This window comes from Mesoplodon mirus (genome assembly GCF_964341445.2).
Source record: "Mesoplodon mirus genome assembly, chromosome: 7".
NCBI lineage: Eukaryota > Metazoa > Chordata > Mammalia > Artiodactyla > Ziphiidae > Mesoplodon > Mesoplodon mirus.
The window spans coordinates 125,799,041-125,823,134 of record NC_138983.1 but is presented as its reverse complement, the minus strand read 5'-3'; the positions used below and the strand labels follow the sequence as shown (position 1 = coordinate 125,823,134).

General features: G+C 53.9%; 1 protein-coding gene across 2 annotated transcripts; it reads left to right on the top strand.

Moving 5' to 3' along the window:
- Positions 1 to 486: 486 nt before the first annotated feature.
- Positions 487 to 24,069, top strand: PCSK7 (proprotein convertase subtilisin/kexin type 7). 2 transcript variants are annotated; one of them, XM_082626606.1, is made up of 17 exons: positions 512 to 567; positions 2,129 to 2,250; positions 2,682 to 3,164; positions 3,893 to 4,027; positions 4,820 to 4,985; positions 6,174 to 6,264; positions 7,159 to 7,213; positions 7,666 to 7,804; positions 8,604 to 8,704; positions 11,365 to 11,532; positions 11,985 to 12,092; positions 12,510 to 12,612; positions 20,233 to 20,389; positions 21,089 to 21,183; positions 21,996 to 22,089; positions 22,305 to 22,422; positions 22,693 to 24,069. In XM_082626606.1, the coding sequence occupies exons 3-17, from the start codon at positions 2,694 to 2,696 to the stop codon at positions 23,053 to 23,055; spliced, it is 2,364 nt and encodes a 787-aa protein (XP_082482732.1). In that variant the 5' UTR covers positions 512 to 567; positions 2,129 to 2,250; positions 2,682 to 2,693; the 3' UTR covers positions 23,056 to 24,069. The 2 variants fall into 2 exon arrangements, with proteins under 2 accessions (XP_082482731.1, XP_082482732.1); XM_082626605.1 differs by lacking the exon at positions 2,129 to 2,250 and having other exon boundaries at positions 487 to 567.
- Positions 24,070 to 24,094: the final 25 nt, after the last annotated feature.

The following is a 24,094-nucleotide window of genomic DNA, read 5'->3' as shown; positions in this document are numbered from 1 at the left end:
ATGGCACTGCGCCGCCCCCGACGGCGCCCTCTGGCGGCCGGAGCCGGCACCGTCAAGGGGTCGCGGACTCTGAGGAAGCCCCTAAGATACTAGTGGACTCTCCCGGGGCGCAGGGACTAAGGGAGATGCGACCGCGAGAAGGAAGGAGACTTGGTGGAGGGAGGACCCCCTCTAGGAAGATTACAGGGAGAGTCGGGGTCATGACGATCAGAGGAAGAAGAGGAACGAGGTGTTTTTAAAGGTCGCAACCGAGATGCCCTTTCCAGAGGACGCCATGAAGGAGAGGACCGTCCCTATAGAGAAGGTCCCTCTTGAAGATGCCCCGAGAACTCGGGGCGGTGGGCCCCCGCGAGGAGCACCCACCACACGCTGCTCTCTTAGTGGAGGATGCCCGAAGGAGCCGGCCCCCTAGAGCTGGTTGCTCCCGGCTGGTCGGGCCTGCAGGGGACCCGTCGCTGATTGGCTGCGCCGCCGGGCGGAAGTGATGCTACTGTCACTGGCTTCTCGGGCTCCCGGGAAGCCGCGAGTTTCCGCAAGGAGGCGGCGGCAGCAGCTGCGGCCAGGCGGGTGAGTTGAGAACTCGGTGGGGGCGGGGCATTGGCGGTCCGGGTGGCCTAGAACTGGGGGGCAGCCGGTGTCTGAGGATGAGGGAGCCGCACAGAGGGCGCCTTCAGCCCCGGCGTGGGGGAGCCCAGGGAGACGGGGCCACGGAGTCTTGGATCCAGGATAGCGTGGGTCCTCTGAGGAGAGGGGCACATTGCACGGGGCAGTCGAGGCCAGGGAGGGGGAAATCAATGAAACTAACCCCGGTACGCAGCCTGGTTTCTAGGAACAGGTGTAGAGGTTGCGAGGAGGACAGTCTCTTGGGAGCAGAATCTTGGACTCTGGGCTGCCCGTATCATTCCTCTTCTCTCTTGGCACCTCAGAGCTGTAAAGACACGCCTAGCAGTTCGGTGAAGTTTGAGATCTACTTTCAGAGGGCGTTTAAGTTTCCTTCCCCAGAAGCCTAGGGTGAGGGCTGGGGTGGGGTTAAGGTACTGCTCTGCCAGAGGGACTGGAGGGTGTAGTGGTCAGGTTTCTCCTCTCTTCCGGAAATCTATGGGCTCTACTGAGATTGAAGGAGCCTGCCTAGTTGGGTCACTATCAGGCTATCTAACAAGATTTTTGTATGCACACTGGGAAGGACACCTGAATATCTTGGGACAGTCGAGGCTGCTGGAGCGCAGGGAGAAATTTGCCTGGGAACCTCAGAAGAAAAGAGAGAAGGAGATATGTAGATTTGGGGAGGGAAATGTTAGGTGGCGGAGGTCCCCTTCTCCCTTTCCAAAGAGACTTCGGTAAAATACCCATGTTTCTGTAATGTTTTGAGACTAATCCATTTGCGTATGTGTGTGGGTACTAAGCCCTACCTCAAGGTGACCCCCCTACACCCCACTCCCGTAGAGAGCAGATGCTTCTGAAGCCCAGCCACCAATAGGGACACACATGTTCTGCCACCCATTCACCTGACTCTGTCCCCCACAGTTGTCCACCAGTTCTAATTTGGCCCTTCTGTCAAACCATGGGTGGCAGTCCCAGGTTCAGAGCTTGAGCCCTCACTTCTCAGCCGACTTGCTGAGCTAGTGACTAAGAGTAGCCCTTTAGTGCTGCTTTCCAATCACCCCTTCTCCCCAGGGTGTCCACTTGCCTCTTACGCCTGTTCAGTTTTGTTTGCATGCTCGGGTTTTCCCCATTTCACCCGCCTCCCGCCTACTCTTACTTCCCCTGGCATCCTTCACAGGTACAGAAATCAGGAAGTTAGCTACCACCCGGACTTCTAGGGAGCAGTACCACCTACTTTTTCAAGAGGGGTTTTTGCTAAGAGCTCAAGCCCTCTTCTAGGCATCTAGGAAAAAAAGAAAAGAGGATGGCCTGATGTTTAGGTCGAGAAGTACGGTTTCTGGGTTATGTACTGATCTGGCCTTACTGTACCAGTTCGGTTCTAGTCTGTGACCTATTTGGGATTCCTGGAAATGATACTTAATCATTTGCAGTTTCTTTGGTCACGGGTCCTAGAGTTCATGGCCAGCCTCTGCTTGCTCCACTGGGTTTGGGAGGACACCATTTCTTGTTTTCTTGGGGCCTACAGGTCTGCAGTCTGTGCCTGGAGTCACCACTGCTCACAGCGAAAGGGATGCCTTTTCTCCGTTTGCACAAAATGAGCGTGAGGTGGTTAGCCAGACCAGGAGCTCAGCCTCACTCAGGGTCCAGGTGGGAACGGGGCCCCACTGCGGGGAGTTAGCCCTCAGGACAACGGGACCAAGAAGTCAGCTGGGGAAAGATTTCTGTCCCCTCTAAAGAAGGGAGGAGGGTCTCTTCTAAAGAACGGTCATGACTCTGCCGGGAATTTGCAGGAGTCCTATGACTTTTGAGCCCTTTTCGTGGCAACAGTGGGAAAGAGCAGCACGGTGCCTGTTAGACAACCTGCTTTAGTATCTAGTGATAATCATGCCACTGAGGGACCCACCGGGGTTCGTGCTGGCCCACACTGCCCCTGGGGGCTTATCCCTGTTGGTCAGAGATAACTGTGAATAACAGGAGAGGATCACCTGTTTAATGATTTAAAAGGCATGGCTTGGGGATTTCCAGGTGTGCCATGTTATCGCGCTCTTACCTCTGATGTCCTTTCTCTTTGTCTGCAGCCTACTGCTCTGATGCCCAAGGGGAGGCAGAAAGTGCCACACTCAGATGCCCCCCTGGGCCCCAGGCCCACTTGCCTCTGCCTGGAGCTAGCCGGGCTCTTTCTACTGCTTCCCTGGGTGATGGGCCTGGTGGGGGCAGGTGGGCCTGGGGCCCAGGGTCCAGAGGGGCTGAGCTGGGCGGTGCGTGTGGACAGCCCAGAAGGCGAAAGGGAAGAACAGTCGCTGGAGCAGCGGGCAGATGCCCTGGCCCAGGCGGCAGGGCTGGTGAATGCAGGACGCATCGGGGAGCTCCAGGGGCACTACCTCTTGGTCCAGCCGGCAGGGCACCAGCAGGCCCCGCAGGTGGAGGCCGTCCGGCAGCAGGTGGAGGCCGTGTTGGCCAGGCACGAAGCTGTGCGCTGGCACTCAGAGCAGAGGCTGCTCAAGCGGACCAAGCGCAGCGTCCACTTCAATGACCCCAAGTACCCGCAGCAGTGGCACCTGGTGAGTCCAGCCCTGCAGCTTCTGGCTTCAGATGGCTAGGCGGGGGGTACCCGGTGCTTTAGTGGGCTCTTGTCTGTGTTACTCTTCAGTGGTCCCCATCCTTTGCCTGAGGAGACATTTCTGTGGGCTTCCACAGTGGGCTTCGTCCTCGGGCTCCACCTTCCCTGTGCTCATATCCAGAGAGCCGGCGGACTGCCATGGCAGGACGTGGGTCCTGGGACCAGGCTGCCTGGGCCGCCTGCCACTGACTAGCATGTACCTTTGGGTGCACTGTTTAACCTCTCCGTGCCTCAGTTTCCCTTTCTGTCAAATGGAGATTGTAATGGTTATGGTTATGGTTAAGTGAACTAATGTACTTGTGGCCACATGGGAAACACTTTACAAGAGTTAACTAGTAACATTATATTATACGGTGTTAATATAATGTATATCATATGGCCTGCGAATTATATTATCCAACCCTTGACCCTAGCCACCATCTCACCCTTACTGCCCGTGAGTGATGCCAGGCTTTCCTGGAGACCTAGGCTGTGGCAAAGCTCTCACGTGTCCCTCCTTAGCTCTGTCCCCACCTACCCTTATTGGTCTACAACCTCTCTCTGGCTACTTGACGGTGGCCAAGAGTGCACAGGGGCTGCTCACTCTAACTTGTCTCTCTATGGGCTACTCTGTGTGACACTGGATTCCCAGGGCTCAGAGAATAGTTCCTGACCCTGTCTCTCCTGCAGAATAACCGGCGGAGCCCCGGCAGGGACATCAACGTGACGGGTGTATGGGAGCGCAATGTAACCGGGCAAGGGGTGACCGTGGTGGTCGTGGACGACGGTGTGGAGCACACCATCCGGGACATCGCACCCAACTATGTGAGTGGCACTGGAACGACCCGCCCCCCGCTGGGCCTTAACCTGGTTCTTTTTTTTTTTTTGCGGTATGTGGCCTCTCCCGTTGCGGAGCGCAGGCTCAGCGGCCATGGCTCACGGGCCCAGCCGCTCCGCAGCATATGGGATCCTCCCGGACCGGGGCACGAACCCGCGTCCCCCGCATCGGCAGGCGGACTCTCAACCACTGTGCCACCAGGGAAGTCTTTACCTGATTCTTGATGTTCCCTCAGGCCTGTCCCCTTTCTTAGAGGTCATTGGGCCAAATAAAAGGGCCTGGAAGGTGGGATGGTGTTCTTTATCTACTCCTTTTCCGCAGCCAGCCTTCCAGCCTGGTAGCTAAGACACAGGACGTGGCTCCATCTCAGCAAGGGAGACACTTCCTGGTTTCTGCTGCCGTTCCCTGCCCTGGGGAGTAAGGAGTGGCCCCTGCGGGCAGCTTCCCTCTCTGCACAAGTTCCTTAAAGCCTGACTTTTAGGTAGCCCCAAACCTCTTTTATCCCAGGCTTCCCACACCATGGAAGCGGCTCCTAGGCACATTTCTATAATGGCCAAGAGAGAAATTTTCCAAGAGCTGCAGCACTTCTCAGTTTTGCCTCAAGGTGTCCTGTCCTCATATCTCACAGCCCATGTGGTTTGCAGAGATGGGCGCACAGTGCTGGCTTAGAGCCCCCAAATCCCAGTTCCCCTCTCTCCCTGAGCTCCAAGACCTGACCCCTTGTAACCAGCGAGTGACCACATGCCCCGCCTGTCCCCCCCCACCCCGCCTTGTTTCAGAGCCCCGAGGGCAGCTATGACCTCAACTCTAACGACCCTGACCCCATGCCCCACCCGGATGTGGAGAATGGCAACCACCACGGTACGAGATGTGCAGGAGAGATCGCTGCCGTGCCCAACAACAGCTTCTGTGCCGTGGGAGTGGCGTATGGGAGCCGCATAGCAGGTACCTCCAGTCCAGTCTCGGTACCTTCCTCCTGTGACAGCTGTCCATCCTCTGTCCCTCCCCCATGAATTCCGACCCGACTTTATTTCACTCTCAACACACGGCAGAAAGCAAAGGTTAAGCTTATAAATAGGTGTCTGCAGGACATATCGGTTCATTGATTTTTTTTCAATGCACTGTGTTTCCAACATGTTTTTAGCAGTGAACCCCACTGTATAAAACAGCTGAAAGTATGAAATGCTCTGGATGGGAGATGGAGGCCCAAGCCCCACCTACTCAGACGACTCTTCCCTTTTTCTGATCATGGTTATGCCCTGTCAATGCTCAGCTCATTGTGATGATAACTCCTTGTACTCATCCATGCTGTGTTTGTATTTTCATGGTTTACCAAGTGCCTCCTGGTCTGCCCTTCCTCCTTGACCGCCGTGTGTCTGTGGAGGCCCCTCTCCCTTCTCCCAGCTCTCCAGTTCCCAGCCCTTCTGATGGTCACCGTCTGCTCTCCATCCTTTCAGGAGAGCGGAGCAGCCCTGGCCCCCGCTGGGGTGGTACTACGGCTCCTCTGCCTCTCGGTCTTTGTCCATCGAGGCAGAAGGTGAAGGGGATGAATGGGGACACGCTGTCCGCGTGATTCCTCATAAATGCTTGGGACCTGCATTTCCGAGGTTAGAATAGATTGGCTGTACTCCTCTTACACTCCAGCAGAGGTCAGCAGCCCTCTCTGTGAATGGGGCTACAGAGGGAGCCAGAAACTTTCAGGGCCCAAGTCCCTTCTGAAAGCTCCATTCCGCCCTATGTGGTCACCAGGATGTGACCCACCCCATTTTATTGGGTGAGATCAGACATCCACGCGAGGAGTAATGCTGATGAGTACCATCTATTGAATGCCCTGTGTGTGTCAGGCACCGCTGCAGTGTTTTACATGGTGAAGGATGCACGTAAGAAGGGGACCCTGGATTCCCCACGTTCTAGGCTCCGCATCTTCCCACCGGACCCCAGGACCCTTAAAGTCTAAGATGTAGCATTATGTTAAAAAATATTTCTGGACAGGTACATGCACATGGTATAAAAATTCAAAAGATCCAGGAGCACTTAGACGGAAAAGTAAGTCTCCGCCGGGGGGCCCCGCAGCACCCAGCTCCCCGTCTAGGGGACCAGCATTATTGAGCCGGTATGGCCTTCACCGCCTAGGTATCCGGGTACTGGATGGACCCCTGACAGACAGCATGGAGGCTGTGGCGTTCAACAAGCACTATCAGATCAATGACATCTACAGTTGCAGGTGAGGCGGAGCCAGGAACAAGGTGAGGGGGCCAGAGGCTCGGGCACTGGGCGAATCCTCCAACCAGAGAATGGCAGGATGGGCTGACTCGGGCAGGTCCCAGCGGGGCTCTCCCCACTGGGTTCAGCCTGTAAGTCCACTGCCCTCATTTCTCCAGACCCCCAGCGTCTGGGTTCTCAGTCTTAAGCCCCACGTCACCCCAGTACAGGTTGCCACACGAGGAGTGCTCCATCCTGCCTCGTGTTTATCTGGTTATCAAACTCAGAAGGCTCTGGAAGAAATTGGGCATTCCTTTCCAACCACAGCGGAGCTGGACACCCAGCACCAGGCCCCCTCACACCACCCCCCAGAAACACACCTGCAGCTCCAGGTTACGGTTATGGCGGGGAGGGGGTGTTTGATAAGGAGGGGCCGAGGCTGGGCTGCCCCCCAGCACTGACGGCACCTGCTCTTCCCCAAGCAGTGTCTCCTGTAAATGCACGGCGTTGTCCACGTGGACATTTCCTTTCAGAGAGAGAATGGAGAACTCCTCAGACCCGAGAGCTTTCACAGATACTTCCCTGTGCTCTGCCAGCAAGCCTAGCGTTAGATTCCCTAGGTCCCACCCATCTGTGCCACTCTGTACTCCCCGGGGACCTGAGAAAGGGTTTTTAGGGTCAGGTTAAAGTAGTCGTTAACTGGGAAAGTTTCCAAGGACAAGAAGAGCTTTAGCACGTACTTCTGTTTTCCACTTTGGAGTGAGGGCTGGACCTTTGACCCCTATGTCCTTTCATCGTGGGAGCCCTTGGGAGGAGAGGAAGGGCCCAGGCGGAGGGATGGCCAGCTGAGGCTGGGGGGCCTGGGTGGGCAGCCACAGCCTGGCTCTGGCTCTTCCCACTGGGTATCTCTCAACAGCTGGGGACCAGATGATGATGGAAAGACAGTGGACGGTCCCCATCAGCTTGGGAAGGTAACTGGGGACCGCGTGGAGACTTTGGAGACCTAGGGCCCCCTCTTCATTCCGTTCCTGGAACTGCTCCCGCCCCACCCCCATTTGCAGGGCCACACCTACCATGTAGCCCAGGCACCTCCTCTGGGGAGAGCGCCCCTGACCTGGGGTTGGGGGAGTGTGGAGGGCGTTCTCAGAGAGAACTGGAGCAGTGCTTTGAGATTGTTTCGCTCTGGTTGTGTGCTTGGCTCCCCATTTCTGGCCCTACCCTCTCTGATAAGCAGAGCCTGTCCACCATATAGCTGTTCCGCTAACAGCCTCTTCCCCTTGAGTCCATCTTTAAATCTTTCTCCCGTGTCCAGTGCCCTTGGCTTTTTTTCTTTTCCTTCTAGAAGGGGAGGAAAGAATGAGCGGCATGGAGGTTGGGGTCTTCCTATGAACTCCTCAACTGACCTGGACGTTTTGTCCCTCAGGCTGCCTTGCAACACGGGGTGATCGCTGGCCGCCAGGGCTTTGGGAGCATCTTCGTGGTAGCCAGTGGCAATGGGGGCCAGCACAACGACAACAGCAACTACGATGGCTACGCCAACTCCATCTATACAGTCACCATAGGTAGTGGCCTGACGGCCCCGAGTGTGCATGTGTGCTCACGCCTGTGTGTGTGAGAGAGAGAGACACTCAGTGGTGACGGGACTGTGTATGTGGGTGTGCCCCCAGCTTCCATGTGTCTGTCTAAAACTGTACGCATGATCTTCTCTTCAGGCTCTGATAGTTAGGAGGGACTAGCCCTGCTCTCAGAGGATGTCAGGACTTCCTTAGAAGTCATACCCCAGAGCACTTTCCACCCATCATTTGGGATACCCAGCCCAACCCCCCGCCTCCACTCCCCACAGCTGCTTAGGCCTCTGCTTTGGCCTCTCTTCCATGGGTCCCTTCCCTCCTGCTTGAAGCCTTCCCTGACCCCCAAATGCCCTTTACCTGTGCTCCCTCCCATAGCATTTACCATCCCGGTTGTTTTCATTTACTTACCCGACCTCCTCCCTGACTATGGGCTCCTTGAGATCAGGCCTGTGCCCTTCTCCCATGGCCCCCATGCCTCACACAGTGCGCGACTCACGGTAGATAATTGGTAAATGTTGAGGAAAATGCATGTGCGAATGGATAAGTAGGTATTGAGGTGGAACGCCCCCCAGGTTCACCCTGGAGCCTGTTGAAAGAATGGTCTTAGGGTGCAGAATACCCTCTGCCTTTTGAGGCTGCCTGTCCTGGTGAGGAGTGTGGGTACTTGAGGGACTTGGACCACTGAGATCATTTTTTAAACTCAGGACAACCCCCCGGGTGATAACTCAGAGATGACTCTGATGTTGTCAGGCCCTTATCTCTGCTCCCATTTCCCCTACTCTGTCCCCAGGTGCTGTGGACGAGGAGGGACGGATGCCTTTCTATGCAGAGGAGTGTGCCTCCATGCTGGCGGTCACCTTCAGCGGTGGGGACAAGATGCTCCGGAGCATCGTAAGTGCCCCCGCCGGGCCCTCAGGTTCCTCTTCCCTAGCAGATCTGTGTCCCTAAGGGTCTGCCCCTGTTGGAAGAATGGAGCTGAGGACTCTAAATATATCTGTGTAAAGGGGTTTTATCTTTAAAAATTGAACTTACCAATATGCATGTTATCATAGGAATCACTCTATCACATTGATTAAGTATCACATTGAGGGCTCCCCTGGTGGCGCAGTGGTTGAGAGTCCGCCTGCCGATGCAGGGGACATGGGTTCGTGCCCCGGTCCGGGAGGATCCCACATGCCGCGGAGCGGCTGGGCCCGTGAGCCATGGCCACTGAGCCTGCGCGTCCGGAGCCTGTGCTCCGCAACGGGAGAGGCCACAACAGTGAGAGGCCCACGTACCGCAAAAAAAAAAAAAAAAAAAAAAAAGTATCACATTGATTGAAATGTCTTCCTTTGGTAGAATATGGTCTTTGGCTAAATTTCTGTGACCTTTATAAAAAAAGGATCATCATTCCACTGCTATGCAGCCCTTATGTCAATACCGTGAGCTCTGTTCCTGTTCCTCCTTGGGAGTAAAGCTAGAGGTTGTCGGCCCTGAATGGGCAGGAAAAGGAGTCAGGAATGTCTCAGTCAGCCCGAGAGACAGCTCTTTCCTTGGAGCTGGAACTGGAGCCACAGCAAACAAGAGGTCGGAGCAAGGGAGTGGCGTTTCTCAAGCTGTGGGAACCTGTGAAAGAATTCAGGGTCCAGTGCCTACACCCAGCTGGCTGAGCTCCATCCCGTCATCCTAGAGCTCCCTGCCTGTCCCCAGTTCCCCTAACAGAGTGATCCGGGGACAAGGGGCTCTCTGGCAGAGCTGGGCTGCAGCCAGGTGGTGTCACGTTTCTCCAGTGGCTCTGGGTTGGGAGCACTCTCCGGGGCCATTGGGAATTCGGCTGCTTCCTCTGGCTCAGATTCACTTTCCCAGACTGAAATTCTGTTTTGCCACTAAATGACTTCTGGTCAGCACAGTGTTTTAAGGCTCAGGGCCCGGTGACCCCAGCCCCTTTCCCCACCCCGTGGGCAGGAGGCTTCACTCAGCAGGTGGGGGTCTGGGTGCAGAGGGCACCGCCCACGCCCACCCCAGGCCAGGCTGGGTTGGGAGGAAGAGCAGGAACATCCTGGCAGAACTCTCGGGAACCCTCTCGACCCGGCCCCAGCGAGGGACCATGAAGGCTGGCGAGCATAATGGTTCCTCTCACTGTGCACTGCCTGCCTTTCTCCTCCTGACGCAGCTCCGCGTCTCACCCCCGCCCCTACCACGTTCCATCTGAGCTATAATTTGTCCGGAAATGAAAAGAGAGTTTGTTTAGCCAGGCTCCCATCTTTGGGACGCTCTTGCCTTGGAAACCAGTTGCCAGTTTCTGTTCAATGATCAGCTCGGTGGGGCTGCCTTCTGAGGGCGGGCACGGAGGTACAGGCTGCCCACCGTCTGCTGCCCGGAGCCCTTCCCGGCCCTTTCCAGTGGCTGCTCGGGGCTCCTGCCACCACAGGCAAGTTCACGGGCCTCACAGCTACACACTAGGCTGTCAGTGTGAGGCTGTTTCCGTAACAGGAAAAAATCAACCTGCTCCCTGGCACAGACCAGGCTTTCCACCCTCACTGAGACCTCCACTTGGAGAGTTTTTGCCTCCTCTTCCGTGCGCACGATGTCTGAGTGAAAATGACATCTCTTGGCAGCTGCTGTAACAGCTGGAAGGCGAGCAGTGAGTACAGTGGAGAAAGGGCAGCTCTTGAGAGAAGTTAGCACCTTGGTATCTGACCCAGGAGAGAAGCTTGGAAGAAGATTTTCTGGTCTTAGTATGGGCCCACGGCCTGGAGCAGATTTAGGCAGGGCTCCCCTCGGCTAAACCCTCTGTAGCTCCAGGGTGGATTAGAGCCTGAAAAGAACTGGATGCCAGACAGATGCCGTGTCTCCCTGACCCCCGCTGTCACCTCCCACATCAGGACCACAGGTGGAGAAGGGGGGACTCATGGAAACCACCCGAGGCACCAGGCCCAGAGCGGGGAGGCAGCTCGGCCTGTGGATCGCCCCGGGCCAGGGTGGGCAAGGGGTGTAGATGCTACACCCATGCTGAGCCCACGGGTGGGCAAGGGGACAGCTTCCTCTCCCTGGAAACACACTCCCTTTGTTCGCACGGATGTCACTCCAGGCCCTGTCGCTGAGCTGCCAAGTTGGATTTCCTCAACTGGTGCCGTCACTGTTGTCCCCGCTCCAGCTGGGGCCCAGGAGCTCCCGGCCACTTCCTCTGTCTCCAAGGGCTGCGGGGGCTGGAGGGGTGGGGCTGGGGGTGGGTGGAGGATTTGGGAAGGGGTCACCAGAGGAGCCGGAATCAGTAAACCATCCTCTGCACGTGAGGCCTCTCCCCTCTCTCTAGCTCCTTTCCGCCCCCTCCCCCGCCGTAACCAGACCCGCAGAGTAACTTTTTAATTCTTCTCAACTCTCCAGAGATTCTCTTGTCCGGCGAAGAAGAAGGAAGAGTCTCCTTCGTCCCGACCTGCTAGACATGCAGCTCTCGCACCGGAAGGGCCCCCGGAGGCTCGCGCTGAGGCCCAGCCCCGCACCCCTCCCCCCACAGCACCTGGGAACTCAGTCCCTAACCCAGTCCCCGTCCTCTCCATTCCGCTTCCCAGGTGACCACAGACTGGGACCTTCAGAAGGGCACAGGCTGCACCGAGGGCCACACGGGGACCTCAGCCGCGGCCCCTCTGGCGGCCGGCATGATAGCCCTGATGCTGCAGGTACGGCCCTGCCTCACGTGGCGTGACGTGCAGCACATCATCGTCTTCACAGCCACCCAGGTGAGATCCTCGCAGGTGGACAAATGGCCTGGCCCAGCCCACGTCAGACTTTCGGTCCCAAGGACTCGGAGGTTTCAGGAGGCTTCAGATTCTAGGTGTCCCAGACGTTAGGTGCCAAATCCCATCCAGAGTTGCGTGTGCACGGAACAAGTGTGGGGACCCCACCAAGACCACAGACCTAAATTCGCTCGCACCTGTTCTGCTGCTGCCCTTTTACCTGCAAAGGAGAGCTCTGGCTGGGCTCCTGACTCTGGAGCCTAGGGCTCCTGGCTCCCTCTCTAGAAACAGGCCATTGGGCTGGTGACATCACAGGCCTTTGCCCTTTTGTCCCAGCTTTTCTTGGGGGATCCATTCCTAGCAGCCTTGGTGGGAGAGTCTGGACTGGATCAGCTAGCAGGGCTAGCAGGGAAACTTAAAATCCAAGAGACTAACTGGGACCCCTGTCCTCTCAGTATGAGGATCGCCGCGCGGACTGGATCACCAACGAGGCCGGCTTTAGCCACAGCCACCAGCACGGGTTTGGCCTGCTCAATGCTTGGAGACTTGTGAACGCAGCCAAGGTGAATAGGTGTCCTGCGTGGAATGACGAAGGAGGTGGGGAGAATGCCTAAGACACTGCCTGGCACGTCGTAGGTGTTTAATAAATGCTCGTTCATCTGAGACCCATTTTACAAATGAAGAAGCAGGCTCAACACTATAATTAAAGTTTCTAAACTATCGGTGGAGAGTAAATGGGACCTGAGGATCGTTTGGAACCCTCAGGGTGCTTTGACCCTCATCTGCCGTCCTGGACACAGCATTTCCTTGCTTTGGTGCCATAGGGAGCAGTCCAGGTGGTCCGCAGGAGCCTCAGGAGCGAAAGAAGGTGGTGAGGAGGGAGAAATAAAAAGAGCAGCGCCCTAGGGGCCAAGTAGATGAGAGTGGGTGTGTGGGGTCCGTCTTGTTTGTTCATTCGCCGTCCCCCCTTCCTTTCATAGATCTGGACGTCTGTCCCTTACTTAGCTTCCTACGTCAGCCCCGTGTTGAAAGAGAACAAGGCTATCCCACTGTCCGCCCGCCCCCTGGAGGTCCTGTGGAATGGTAAGCAGTCAGCAGAAAGGGGGTTAATCATGGGCCTGAGGTTTGGGGCGGGGTGATGGAGAAGCTAAACTCATCCTCCCTGCCGGATCCTACCCCCTTCCTTTATGAGCTGAGCTCCAGCCAAACCTGTGGAGTTTTCTTTGACCATTTTAGGACATGTTGCTGCTTCTGAGTTGGCTGGCCCCCTGGCTGCTTAAATGAGACCTTTCTCCTGAGTTACTGGTGGTGGAAAGGAGCTGCCGAGCAAGCGATTAGGAAGGCTGGTGGGAGGGCTGGGGCTGGGACCTGGGAGACAAGGCACGAGCTGAAAGACTTTCCTTTGACTTCCATGCTAGGAACTTGCCAGACGATTCTCTGCAACCTGGTGGCCTTTGGATGGAATGAGGGAGTTGAGAATGTCTTCCTTTGATTCTCAGGCTTGTCTAATACAGAGAGAGTCAGCTGGGGCCTGTAGGGGGAGGACAGAGGAGTCCCCAGAGGGCTCCCTAGACTGTGGTGGCCCTCCCTCTGCCCATGCGTCCATCACGCCTGGGGCCACTAGGACTATCCGAAGAGGTGAGGGCCGTGTGTTGTCAGTCAGAGATGTCGTCTTACGTTCAGCACAGAGGTTGAACCCCTTCCCAGAGAAGAGGGCTGCTGGATTGGGATACTTGAGCAAGAGGATCTTCTGTCTGCAGATTTCCCGGACTTCCCACTGGGGAGTTTTCCCTACCTCCAGTTCCTTGGGGATTTTTTTCCTCAAGGATTTTTGACAGGCAGAGTTATTCACTAATTTTTGTGAAGATTGGAGCATGTCATGCTTTGTGCCCAAATGGAACTGTTTTCGCATTTCCCATCCTCCTAGGAAGTGTTCAGACCAGAACAATGGCAAAAGGAGGAATGGCCAAAGATGGGAGCATGGAGGAGAGGGTGGAGACGGCATCCCTGGGGTGGAGGTTTCACTGGGAATAGTCCCGTTGTTTGTCTCCCTAACCATGTCCAGCACTTGCCCAGTTTCCCCTCTACGTGGAAGGAAATCCATGGGCCCAGTTCATTGCATTTTCCGTAAAAGGAATGCTATCTTGGAAAGGGCATAAAGCATCAGCCAAGGCAGAGAAGTGCAGGAACATTCCCAGGAATGCAGTTCAGTAGGAACCTCGGGGCTGTGCACTTGCATGTCTTGGGGACAGTATGTCTTTTAACTTTTACCTCCCATCCAGGGCTGCTAGCCCGCAATCGCATCCATCAAATGAGCGGGTCGACTTAGGGTCCTTCCCAGCTTCATCATCTTCTGCTTCCCACTAACCAGGGATGTTCCCCGGCATGTCTAACAAACTTCCCTCGGTATAGAGGCATCTGGCAGCTGCTTGTTTGTCACTAGGAAGCAAGAGAAAGAAGGACAGGTTGTCCTGGGCAGAGGAGAGTGGGAGGTGGGATATTGGGGAGAGAAGGATGGAGAGAAGGGAGGTGAAGACTCAGCGAGTTTTGCTAATGGAGCCCTTCGTTGGTTTGGAGGGCAGTAAGCGGACTGCCGAGCTTCAAGGTCAGCAAAGGTGTCTTCCCCTCTGTTGTGACTCCATCCACCCCTGAGCAGACAGAACTGAAGGTCCACGCTTGTGGGCGTGCTTGGAGGCTGCAGAAAGTTCACATAGAGCTGAGCAACTTAGTCCCGGACAGTTAGTAAACCTCTTTCCCTATAGCCAAGCAACAGTCTTTCCCACCAAGACCCGGGCGAGTCAGTGTCCAAGGGCTGGAAGGTGAATTTTTTTGTGAGGTAGAAGGAACTGAACATCCCTGAGATGGTAAAGGGGTGCAATACCACTAAGACTCTGGAGCAGTGGTGTCCAAGAGAACTTTCTACAATGATGAAAATGTTCTCTATCTGTGCTGTGCAATTCATGTGGGGCTATTGAAGATTTTAAATGTGGCTCGTGTGGCTGAGGAACTAAATTTGTGTGTTATTGTAATTGAATTTAAATAGCTACATGTGGCTGGTGGCCACCTTCTTGGGCAGGGCAGCTCCAGAGCAAGACAGGAGGAGGATGTAGGGGGAAGGGGATTGGAGCCCCTGGTTCCTTTAGCTCTGACTCTGGGTCTGAAATCTCTACCAGAGGGTGGGAGGAAGGGCGGGGTTTGGGAGGAGTATCCAAAACACAAGGGAGCCTGTGTGTATTTACAGAAGATTCCTGAACACCACTTGCAATTACCCTTTTGTCCTTGTTTGCAGCCCGAGTGCTGGCTCCCCCTCTGGCCATGCTTGAGTCCTGTTCCTTCCTGGCTCTGAATCTTCCTCTTCTGCCCAGTCTTTCTCTCCCCACTGATTCCTCCTCCTTCAAACACCCTCCTGAGCGTCTGTTAGGAAACACCTTTAAGTCCCTGCCCCCCTCCAACCAGTAACCTTTTCAAATGAATTAACCAAAGCAGTTGCTCGCCTTTTTCACACCCTCTCCACCGCTGAAGACTTAACTCCATCACTCACAATGCCCCGTCTCCTGCTCAGACCCAGGGGCCAGCTCACAGCCCATCCTTCTCAGCCCTCTTGTTCTCTGACCGGACTAAGGAGACCTGTGTGGCAGCCTCCCTCCTCCTGCGGCTGCAGTGACCTCCTTTGCTCCGTGGCCCTCTTCTGGCTTCTCTGCGCAAGGAACTTGGTTTTTCTGTTCGCTCTCCTCACTACTCCCAAACCATGAGTGCCTTCTACGACTCATTCCATGGTCTTGACCCTCCCTCTACGTTTTCTCCCTCGACGGCGCAGCTGTGTTTATGGCTTCAGCTGCCACCTCTCCACAAATGATTCCTAGATCAACTTCTCTTATTCTGATCCCTAACCAGTGAGAGAGGTAGAGATTTTTCTAGCTTCCACAAGATTATGGGCAAATAAACCCCTGGGATCTTCGGGGCGGGGTGGGGCAGGGAGAGGGCGGTTGAAAAAGACCCCAGCTTGCCAAAGGCAAAATAATATGATGATCATCATCAGCTAAGATTTGAGTGCTTTTTTAGGTGCCAAGCACTGGCTTAAGGATTAACTCATTTAATTCTAATAAAATAATTCTCGTGTTGCCCCATGGCTGGCCACCCAAGTCCCTGTACACCCCAGTAAGGAAATGCATGTAACGTGCCACAACGTACACATGCTAACACAGACAAGCACTCGTGGGGCTCCTTTTGGATTCCATTCTGTTCTGTCGTGCTCTATAACGTGTCATTTACTCTCTGTTAGGCCCTTATCTTCCATGTTAACACTCTCCTTCAACTATGCCAGGAATATTTTCCTCCGTCTTTCTATTCCTAAATCGCTGTGAGCTGTTGGATATCCCATCAATACATTACGTTTAAAATGTACAGCATCTTAGATTTCATTATCACCTATCGAAAGCCAGCTTGCTTTCCAAGTTTCTCTCATTTCCGTCTGTGCCATCACCATTCCCTAGGCTCCCAAACTTGAAACTCGGGAGTTTTCAATCCCACTGTGTCCCTGGCCTCTCCCCAGGTCTTCCTCTAGCCCTCGCAATTTTGTCTTTCATTTATTCCTCTGAAATGTCTCTTGACTGACTGACTCATTCATTCTACAAGTGTGTGAGACCTACCTCATCCCAGGCACTGTACTAAGTTCTAGGGATTCAGAGATAAGACACGACTCCTGCCCTCAGAGAGCTGCTCCCAGTCTGGTAGGGAAGACAGTCCCTCGTGCAGGTAGAGCGCAGTGTTACGAGCACTGCAGTGGAGGTGGCGTAGGTGCCTCTTGCCACCCGGGAAGACACAGGAGGGTTCTCAAAGCAACTGAGATTGACCCGAGTCCCACCAGGTAAGCTAGCCGGGGGAAGAGGCGAGGAAAGGGACATCCAGGCAGCAGGGGCAACACGTGCAGAGTCGACGGTATCTTCAGGGAGCCCAAGTCATGTGGTGTGGCTGGAGCGTGGCTCTTGACTGGCAGAGGAAGACTGGAAACTCAGGTGGTAGGGCCACATGGAACTGTGTCTGCCATGGTAAGGAGTTTGGCCTTTATCTTGAAGTTTGTGGGGAGCCTTCGAGGTCAATTATCACCAATTGATGTTAGCAGTAAGGGAGAAGGAGAGCAGTCAGAGATTCCCGAGGCTTTATCTTTTAGAGATACATGGGAAATCTTCACCAATGAAAGGATGTGATGCCTGGCAATTCTGTCAAAAGAATCTGGGGGAGGGGCTTCCCTAGTGGTGCAGTGGTTGAGAGTCCGCCTGCCGATGCAGGGGACACGGGTTCGTGCCCCGGTCCGGGAAGATCCCACATGCCGCGGAGCGGCTGGGCCCGTGAGCCATGGCCGCTGAGCCTGCGCGTCCAGAGCCTGTGCTCCGCAACGGGAGAGGCCACAGCAGTGAGAGGCCCGCATACTGCAAAGAAAAAAAAAAAAAGAATCTGGGGAGGGGAAGAAGTGGGGATCATCGATGAAATGAGATTGGCCATGTATTGGTAGTTATTGAAGTGAGGTATTGAGAACATCTGTTCTCTCCATATAATAGGTCTGAAACTTTCTATATTAAAAATTTGTATATAAAGGTGTACGTATATAGATGTACGTCTATATACATACACCTATATATATAAAGATTTCTAAATTTTTAGCTGGAGTCCTTGATTAGATGGTGGTGCCATCACATGAGATTAAGAACCCAGGAGGAAGAAGAGGTTTGGGCAAGGACTATGGAGTGTGAAGAACTGAGGAAGAGAATTTGGGCTCTGCTGTGTTTGAGGCTTCTATGCAACATCTAAAGGTTGTATTCAGAAAGCAGTTGAATAAATAAGTTTGAAGGTCTAGACTGGAGGTAATGGTTTGGGAGTCACCCGCATAAAAATGGAAGAGAAAGGTCTGGGAAAGAAGGAGATCACTAGGGTTGGGGGTAGACAAGGATAAAAGAGGACCTAGGACACAGGCTGACATTAAAGGAGTGGACAGAGGAAAGGGGCCTCAGAAGAAAACTGAGAAGAGATGCCTGAGGTTGGAAAGAACGCAGGAGGATGGTGTCACTGGAATCTAGGGTAGTTCTGATGGGAGCAGGCAAGTGGGCAAGGACTGAGGGCGTCCCTGGTTTATCAAGGAGGCCGTTGGTGACCTTAAGGAGAATACTTTGGGACTTCCCTGGTGGTCCAGTGGTTAGGACTCCGTGCTTCCACTGCCAAGAGTACTTTGTTTCAGTCTGTTCCTGGGGGCAAAAGCTAGACTGCGGTGGGTTGAACAATTCGTGGGGACAGAAGAAGATTCCTGGTTAAAGATGGTGAATTGAACACGTGCTTTTATCTCTGCTTACTCCCAAGACCTCACCAAAGTGAGAATAAAGGAATAAAAGTGGTATAAGCACAAGGACAAAGAGAATGAGAGACGAGACCACAGCAAAGGAGGGATTGCAGCACGGTCTTGAAAGACGGAAAACGAGTGACGTGGGCAGGGCTAAGAAAGTTGCAAACCAAACACCTGTAAGGGTGAGCCTAGGCAGCAAGCTCGTTCATGCCTCAGAATCCCCAAAGGCTCAGGACTCGGAGGCCCCATGCACTACAGAAGACAGAGATGAGGTGTGAGAGTAAACTGAGAGATCAATTAAAAGGTAGACTCCCGGGCTTCCCTGGTGGCGCAGTGGTTGAGAGTCCGCCTGCCGATGCATGGGACACGGGTTTGTGCCCCGGTCCGGGAAGATCCCACATGCCGCGGAGCGGCTGGGCCCGTGGGCCATGGCCGCTGAGCCTGCGCGTCCGGAGCCTGCGCTCCGCAATGGGAGAGGCCGCAAAAGTGAGAGGCCCGCGTACCGCAAAAAAAAAAAAGAAGGTAGACTCCCAGGTGTCTTCTCCCATCCTTAGCAGCCTTATCCGGGCAGGAGTTGGGAAGTTTATTTTCCAGAGCCCAGGGCCCCAGGTACAGCAGAAAATAAGAGACAGAGAGTGTACCTTACAATGATAAACCATGAACTATGACGGGGACTCGTTACAGACAAAGAAACTAATTCTCATAGCTAGTAAATGGCAGAGCTGGGATTTGAACCCAGGCTGCGTGGCTCCAGAGCCCATGCCATTAGCACCAGCAGGCACAAGAGTTGAGAAAGGGTTTATTTCACCGGCAGTGAAAGCACAGAGTCCTAACCACTGAACAGCCAGGGAATTCCCCCGCTCTTTCTTCTTTGATCAGTTATCCACGCTCACATCGGCTTACCCTTAGAATCAAGCATTTTAGCTGGGCTTCCTGTCACCTGTTTCTTCTTCCTACTCTGATTCAGCCTTCCCACAGCTGTTAAGAGTAACCTTCCTTTAGCACTTTTTTTTTTTTTAAACTCTGTCCTTGCTCGATAATCTCTAATAGCTCTCAGTTGCTTGTTTAAAATAAAAATTTTAAAGCCCTTCCCATGCTAGGTCCCCTGCCCATACTTTCTTCATCTGTGAAATGGGGGTGCTGCTCTCTGCTTTGCCTGTCGGCATGAATTAATGAAAGGAAAGTTGCTTTGGAAAGAACCATTTCTCATTGCAGCCTAATTTCTTAATATTCCCCAATTGAATCTTCTACTTCAGTAGTTTGGTGGGGTTTTTTGTTTGTTTGTTTGGGGTTTTTTTTTTTTTTTTTGACTTTTTATTTTGAAATAATTGTAGATTCACAGGAGGTTGCAAAGAAATGTTCAGGGAAGTCCTGTGCACCCTTCTCCTGATGTTAAATGTCTTAATTCCAGGACAATAGCAAAACCAAGAAAATGATATTGGTCCAATCCAGAGCACTTACTCAGATTTCACCAGTTAGACTCATATTTCTGTGTGTGTGTGTGTGTGTCTGTAATTTTACCACATGTAGAGCCTTGTGTAATCACCACCACAGCCAATATCCAGAACCATAGCATCCCAAGACTCCTCAGTGCCACCCCTTTATGGCCACACCCGTCCCCTCTGCACCATCCCTAGCACCTGGCAACCACTAATCAGTTCTCCATCGCTACAGTTATGTTCTTCATGAATATTATGTAAATGAAATCACACAGTGTATCCTTTTGATATTGGCTTTTTTTTCATTCAGCACAATTTCCTTGAAATGTATTCACTTCAGTAGTTTTTCTTTTAATTTGTATATCTCCTTCAGTATGAAACTTGTTCACGTCCACCTCTGCCTTTCTACATGCCACGTCCCCTTCTAGAATACCCTCTACCAACACTCTCCACCAATCGTATTCACTTCCTCCCTCAGAGTGTGTCTCACGGCTGCGTGCCTAAACCCATCTGACTCATCTCTGTTCTAGCATCAGTTATGTAGACCGCATACCATATCATTTTCCACTTGCACATAGAAGGCAGAGACCATGTCCAACTTTTCTTTATATTCCCAGCAGCTAGCACAGTGCCTGAAATGTAGGAGGTACTCAGTAAATTATTTTTTGGGTGAATGAATGTCGGAAGTTGCTCCCTTTGGTTCTTCCGTTGTGTCTTGGGTATGTGTTGTCCTCCCAACTGGACTCTGAACTAGATTGTAAACTTGAAAGCAGCAACTGCATTCCATTTACGAGTGTACACGAGGTTCAGTCAGGGTTGCCAAAGATATTTGTATGTGTCTCCCATGAGTATGTTCCTTTGTCTCTTGGGGTAAAGTGAGGGCGTGTTTGTGGGGCTGGTTTCCCAGCTGCCCAGCCTGACTTCCCACAGTCAGCAGGATGGACCTGGAGATGTCGGGGCTGAAGACCCTGGAGCACGTGGCCGTGACAGTCTCCATCACTCATCCACGACGTGGCAGCTTGGAACTGAAGCTGTTTTGCCCCAGTGGCATGATGTCTCTTATTGGCACCCCCCGCAGCTTGGACTCGTACGTACACGTGCCCTCACCTGAGCTCCCTCTGCGACAAGGGCCTTTTCCAGGAAAAGATATGGGAGGAGTGGACACTGGCACGGTCCTAAGCTACCGTGGCACTGGTATCACCTGCTTTGTTCAAGTGCTTACAATGTGCTCAGCACTGCACTTGAAGTATAGTTTCTTTTTTGTTTTTTTACATCTTTATTGGAGTATAATTGCTTTACAATGGTGTGTTAGTTTCTGCTTTATAACAAAGTGAATCAGTTATACATATACATATGTTCCCATATCTCTTCCCTCTTGCGTCTCCCTCCCTCCCTCCCACCCTCCCTATCCCACCCCTCTAGGTGGTCACAAGTTTCTTTAATCCTAGTAAGGACGATGCAGGGTAGACTTTGTAACCCTTTACAAATGAGGAAACAAGTCACAGAGCTAGTTAAGCGCCTGAGAGAATAACATTAAGCCTAGACCTATGGGACTCCCAAGCCCGTGTTCTCTCCACGTTTGCTTTTTCCACTACACTATGTTGACACAGGTCCCTCAGCCCCTGAGATCCCAGGGGCAAGGGCCAGCACTTGAGGGTCCTTCATGGCACCCTCCCGATGGCTGTAGCTCAGACAACAACCGCTGCTACAGTAAGAAAATGCTTTTGGGCAAAGGGGTCAGTTCCCTGCTCCGTGCCTTCCTCTGTCTCCTGTGTTCTTGCCCCAGGGACCCCAATGGCTTCAATGATTGGACCTTCTCCACTGTGCGGTGCTGGGGGGAAAGAGCGAAAGGGACCTACAGACTCGTCATCAGGGATGTAGGTAAGCCTGCCTGCCCCCCACCAGGGCCCTGCCTTTCGTGATTGTCATCTGGTCCCTCTGGATCTCAGAGTCCCCACAGAAATTGTCCCAGGTGGAAAACATAGGGTTGCCATCGGACCAAGAGGGTAGATGCCAAGATGTATGCCCCATCCAAAAAAACGGGCATTGATACCTAGAATTGTTCATTTATACTACCTCTCATATTCCTTGGAGAAGTGACTGATCCATTTTTCCTCAGGATAGCAACAAAAATTCCTTGTTGAAACCACATTTCAAGTTCTTTCACATATAACCATCCTCCGGCCAGCCCTGGTAGGCAGGTAAGGGCAGGACTAATTTTCACCGTTTTTTTTTTTTTTAAACTGAGGCCCACCCAGAGGCTTTAAGTGACTTGTGTGAGGTCACACAGTATCTCAGTGAGGACTGGAAATTGAACCCAACCCTCCCAACTTCCAGCCAAGTTAGGTGTTCATCCCCAGACTGGTGGTTTTCAAACCTTCCTTTAATTTAGCTGGACTTTTTTTTTTTTTTTTTCCCAAGAAAAATCCCAGTTGAAACCCCAAAATATGTATGAAAGAGGCAAAACTTCTCCACTTGGGAGTGCCACCTTTCACCTCCGCCTTTCCATTCCTAAGGGCGCCCCGAGAGGCACGTCTGCAGTACCCTGGGGTCAGTGGGACACAGTTAGACAACTACTGTGGCCGTTCATGTGGTCTCTGAGTCCCTCTGGGCGGCGGGGTGAGCAGGGCCTCTGCTGTCTGTGTGGCCAACAGCGGGGCGTGGCTCACGGACCGCCCTGCTTGCGGCTCTAGGAGATGAGACGTCCCAGGCCGGCATCCTCCGGCAATGGCAGCTGACCCTATATGGCTCTGTGTGGAGTCCAGTAGACATCAGGGACAGACAAAGGTAGGTGTAGACACATGTGTCAGAGGGAGGGGGACTCACGGGGGCAGGGAGAAGGCCACTTAGGGAGTGCCACCTCCCTGGGAACCCACAGTGTGGCCCTCCCCTGTTTGCTATGGGGCTTCCCTCTGTCTGGCTGTGAGGTGGGAGGATGGGTGAGGCAGGCGGTAGAGGAACCAAGCTGAGTAGGGCATCCTCGTCTCCTTTCTTCTCCACAGGTTACTAGAAAGTGCCATGAGTGGGAAATACCTGCACGATGGCTTCACACTGCCCTGCCCTCCCGGGCTGAAAATCCCAGAGGAAGATGGTTATACCATCACCCCTAACACCCTCAAGGTACGAGGGCCAAAACCCAAGCTGCAGGCAGGCAGGAATGTCCTGAGGGACGTGGTCCTTGGTGGGAGACTCAAGGTGACTTGGGGAGTGAGGTGTTGGGAAGACCTAGGTCCCCACTCTACAGGCTAACTCTCCAGGGCATTCCTTGTGTGTCGGGGGGAACAGGGGGAGTGGCTTGGGGTGGGAGGGGCAGCCCCTAGGGAGAGAGAGAGTTTCTGAGCTCATTGTTCTGGGAAACCACCCTTACATAGGTGTTTGGCTTTCCCCCAGACCCTGGTGCTGATAGGCTGTTTCGCCGTCTTCTGGACCATTTACTACATGCTGGAAGTATACTTGAGCCAGAGGAATGTGGCCTCTCACCCAGTTGGTAGGAGTGGACCCTGCCACCGGCCCCAGCGAAGCCGCACAGCCAAGGAGGAGGGGACAGAACTGGAATCAGTGCCCCTTTGCAGCAGCCAGGATCCAGGTGGTGTGGGGCTGGAGAGCGAGGGCCCTCCCGCCACCGCCGGGCTCCACGCCCCAGACCTGCTGGATCAAGGGGACTGGAGCCTGTCCCAGAGCAGGAGTGCCCTGGACTGCCCTCAGCACCTGCCCCCAGACCTGCTGCAGGGGAAGGAGGTGCAGATTTGCTGACCTCGGGCCTGACAGCCAGCGTGGGAGAGGCTCTAACTTCCTAAGACTGGGGAAGCTTGGAAAGCTGCTCCGCAGTCCCGGGAGCTCTGGGGAGAAGGCAGCCCCGATGCTTCCACCTGGGACCAGAGGCCTAAAGAGCACCCTCTGGCTAAAGACCATACTCAGGGAGGGCAAGGGCCTTCAGAAGGTACAAGCGGAGCCAGATTACAGTCTCGCAACAGCCATGGAACCTTCCTCCAACCCAATGGGAGTTTTTGGTGAGAAGGTCTCGGACAAGGGATTGGGGCCCCTGCTGGGCAGGCCTCCATCCGTGTTTCTCCAGGGCAGGCCAGTGGTGTTGGTCACAGGGACCCTCACCCACACATGGCCAGAAGAGCATCTCAGCAGAAACATCACTGGGGTCACTTGGGAAGAGGGCTTAGGGGTGGAGGCTGGGAAGAGCCCCGGATATGCCTGTCCTTGTAACGACCCAGGGGCCAGAAACAGCAGACTTTTCCTCTCTCCCCCTCACCTTCCAGCCTAAGCCTTGGACCTTGGCCATATGGGCATGGCAGTCAACCCTCAGCTCAGCACACCTGCCCTGGAAGCAGCCGCCTCCATTAGCCCTGGTCAGAAGCCAACCTTGAACACACCCCTGACCCCTTCACCATCACGCCCCTCCTTCATCCTGAAGGATCGGTACGACGCACCTGGCAGGGCTAGGGCACATCCTGGGGGAGTCTGTGGCAGGACTGGGTCAGGTGTCGGATCAGTCACTGCCCCCCCAGCCCTGCGACCACCCGTCTTCCTCTGCAAAGTGCTCAGGGAAATGGCCTTGCCTGCCGGAGGCCAGCCATCTGCCTGGCGGGCTGCGACTCTTCCTCCCATTCTTGGCCTCCTCCCCTCTTCTGAGCTAGTTGGTCGATTTGAATTTTTTTTTTTTTTTAACGCTTAAGATTTGGTTTTCTCTTTTCACAGCAACATTTTGTTGAATTTCTTCTGCACAGCTTTTCCAAAATAAAAACCTTCCTCACAGTCCCGCCCCTTCCCGTCTCCTTTC